The 2,734-nt window shown below is 39.3% G+C and overlaps 1 protein-coding gene across 1 annotated transcript; it reads right to left on the bottom strand.

The window, feature by feature from the left end:
• Window positions 1-253: 253 nt before the first annotated feature.
• LOC129291520 (probable receptor-like protein kinase At5g24010) lies at window positions 254-2,368 on the bottom strand. The gene is made up of 2 exons (XM_054928922.1): window positions 1,353-2,368; window positions 254-1,307 (listed from the first exon to the last, which is right to left on the bottom strand). Exons 1-2 carry the CDS (start codon window positions 2,140-2,142, stop codon window positions 682-684), a joined length of 1,416 nt encoding a protein of 471 aa, XP_054784897.1. The 5' UTR covers window positions 2,143-2,368; the 3' UTR covers window positions 254-681.
• Window positions 2,369-2,734: the final 366 nt, after the last annotated feature.

The raw sequence follows: 2,734 nt of genomic DNA on the forward strand, positions 1-2,734 counted from the left end.
ATTTCAGATTGAAACCACTCATACTTCTCAAGCAAGATTTTTTCAAATAATGCTTTCTCTTCATAAATATTATGGAAAATCAAAATTCAATTGCCAGATTCTGAAGGAGGGCAGCAGCAAATTTATTTGAACTAACAGTCTAAGGGATAGGATGTCCAACTAAGCTGCAAGAGTAATTGTCCATGCACCTAGATATAGAATTATAGAAAGTGTGAAATAGTGCTTCGTCTTCTTCAGGTTGAGCATGCTCATGTAAACTGAACATTGCTCTACAGTTTATTCAACAGAATTTGGTCCAAGACTATTTTAAAATAATCTGGAGGCATCCACAAAAATAACTTTACATCAAAGTTTCATACCTATTTTCAAACGTCACAAACAAAAGATACAGGCATACAGCTTCAGACGAACAGATACAAAGTAACTAGAGCCAAGAGTTAAGCCTTACAGCATGGTATATATTATACACAAGCGAAGCAATTTAGGCACAGGATGATACTCCCTAACTAGAGTACGTTTTGCAGAGAATTAAGGTTCAAAGCAATGTTATATGTTCAGGTTTACAAATCCCACTATTCCTTAAAGGCTTAAGGTGCAAAGCACTCCCTCCTCTTTCCTCTTCTTCCTCATCCAGTTATCCTACTCGTAGTCACCAGGATCCGCTGACATTTTACACACAACTTATTTTCTTTCGGAATGAAAAGTGCTTATCTTAGCATGATCCTCTGAAATATCCACCGGCAACCTTGACCATGGGAATGAATCCCTTGATCCAAGTATCCTCCTACGAATCACCAAGGATATGCTTAATACAATGCATACAGCAGCCACCAAAGTAAGGAAAAGCCCTGAATTCCCCCTTGACCAGCTTTTCAGAATGAAACCAGGACAAACCTCTCCATCAAGACTGTTGTGAGAATTGTTCAGTTTCATAACCTCAATTCCATTCAAGATGCCATCAACTACATATGGGATGCTTTTATTTGAGGATCCTATGTTGACACTCAAAGTCCCCAAGCTGTCTGCATCAACAACAAAATCAGCATAAAAGGGCGAAGCCAGTAAACCTGTAATGGAAGAAAGATCCAAATCTGCATATGCTAAATGCCCGTCGACATAAACATTGAAGTACAGCAACCCAATCGAAATACTAGCAATGTCGCAGAAGTGCATCCGAATAAGATATTTATATCCCCCAACGACTGGAAATTCCCAAGTCATATTGACCCTAGGAACAGAAGCATTCTTACTTTTGATCAGCCGGGCACTGTTATACATATTGTCAGGCCCAACTTCACGGCTCGCACCTCCTCTTTGATACCTGATCCGAGGCCCAACTTCACGGCTCGCACCTCCTCTTTGATACCTGATCCGACCCCCGAAGTACAATCTTTGACATTCAGAGTTGGGCTTGAAAAACCCATCATCAGGCATCCATGTCCTCCACAAGGAATCATTAAATGGAGTGACTTTAGGACCCCCAACATTCAACCTGTACACAACCTCAAGTGCTTGGTTGCTTAGACCATCAAAAATCACTATATTCTTCGAACTCACATACTGTGCAGTATCAGGCACAAGGTCTTTCGGAGCAGAGATCACCTCAATAGCATTCACAAATGCAAATTTTGAATTTTCAGTTGGAACAAACATCACCACAAGCTTTTCAGCATCAACCCTTATTAGATACTCCATAATCCTAGGGTTTTCAGAACAGGCTCGGCTAAAATTGCTCATAACGACAAACCCATCAACCAAAACGTGAAATTGAGCATCACACAGATCGAATCCAGGAGAATCAAATGCATTAAAGTGAAGACGTACCATGTGGGTTCCTTTGTCTCGGATGGGGAATGCGTACTTCGAAGGGCTTCTGAAAATCCTAGCCGTGTGGTAGATCGGGGCCAAACCCGGAGCAAGGTTTTCATTTCTCAGCGAAATCGAACTACCGGAAAACGACAAAGGCGAATCGTTGCTGGATAGATCACCGACGAACCGACGGTTGTCTACAGTGCTCACGGCCTCGGAACCGCAGTCGATGAGATAGTTGTCGAGGGGAGAGAGGAGGTGGGAATACACGGCAAGCGTGCGGAAACAAAGCAAGAGGAAACAAGGTACGAGGTTCAGCCGCAGAAACTCCATGATCGAGAGCTCGGAGAGAGAATTCAGAAGGCGAAGAACAGAAGTCAGCAGATGACTTTTCTACGTTCTCATCAATTTTCAGCAGCAATTGGAGGCGAGGTGACGAAGACCGATTCAGAGTGCCAATACGTGTGGGTCCTACTCCTACGCGCTCAGACTGTCAGACAGACTGTAAACCACACCGTCGATCTGTAATGGCATCATGAATTCATGATCTTCTTCAGTCGGGTACACAGCGGTAGTTTCGCGCAATGCATTTCCCATAACTGGATTTTACATCCTCATGCAATGCCAGGAATTTTTTTTTTATACCAATTTTTTATAAATTATTTTTATTAATTTCATCGATGTTAATATAACAAAATATCAAAAATAAAGTATATAAAATTTTAAATATATTCTTATATAATAAAATTAAAAAATAATATTATATTACTTTTTTCTTTTTTCATGAAAAATAATTATAAAAATATTTTTTAAATATTATTTAAAAAATATATCATAATTTATAAATAAAATTAAGTAAATTTTTTAAAATATAATTTATAAATAATATTAGAGGAGTGTAAACCAATTGAAGGAAATATTAACC

The sequence above is a fragment of the Prosopis cineraria genome, unplaced genomic scaffold, assembly GCF_029017545.1.
Source record: "Prosopis cineraria cultivar Desert tree isolate PC_DT_omini unplaced genomic scaffold, ASM2901754v1 PC13, whole genome shotgun sequence".
Lineage (NCBI taxonomy): Eukaryota > Viridiplantae > Streptophyta > Magnoliopsida > Fabales > Fabaceae > Prosopis > Prosopis cineraria.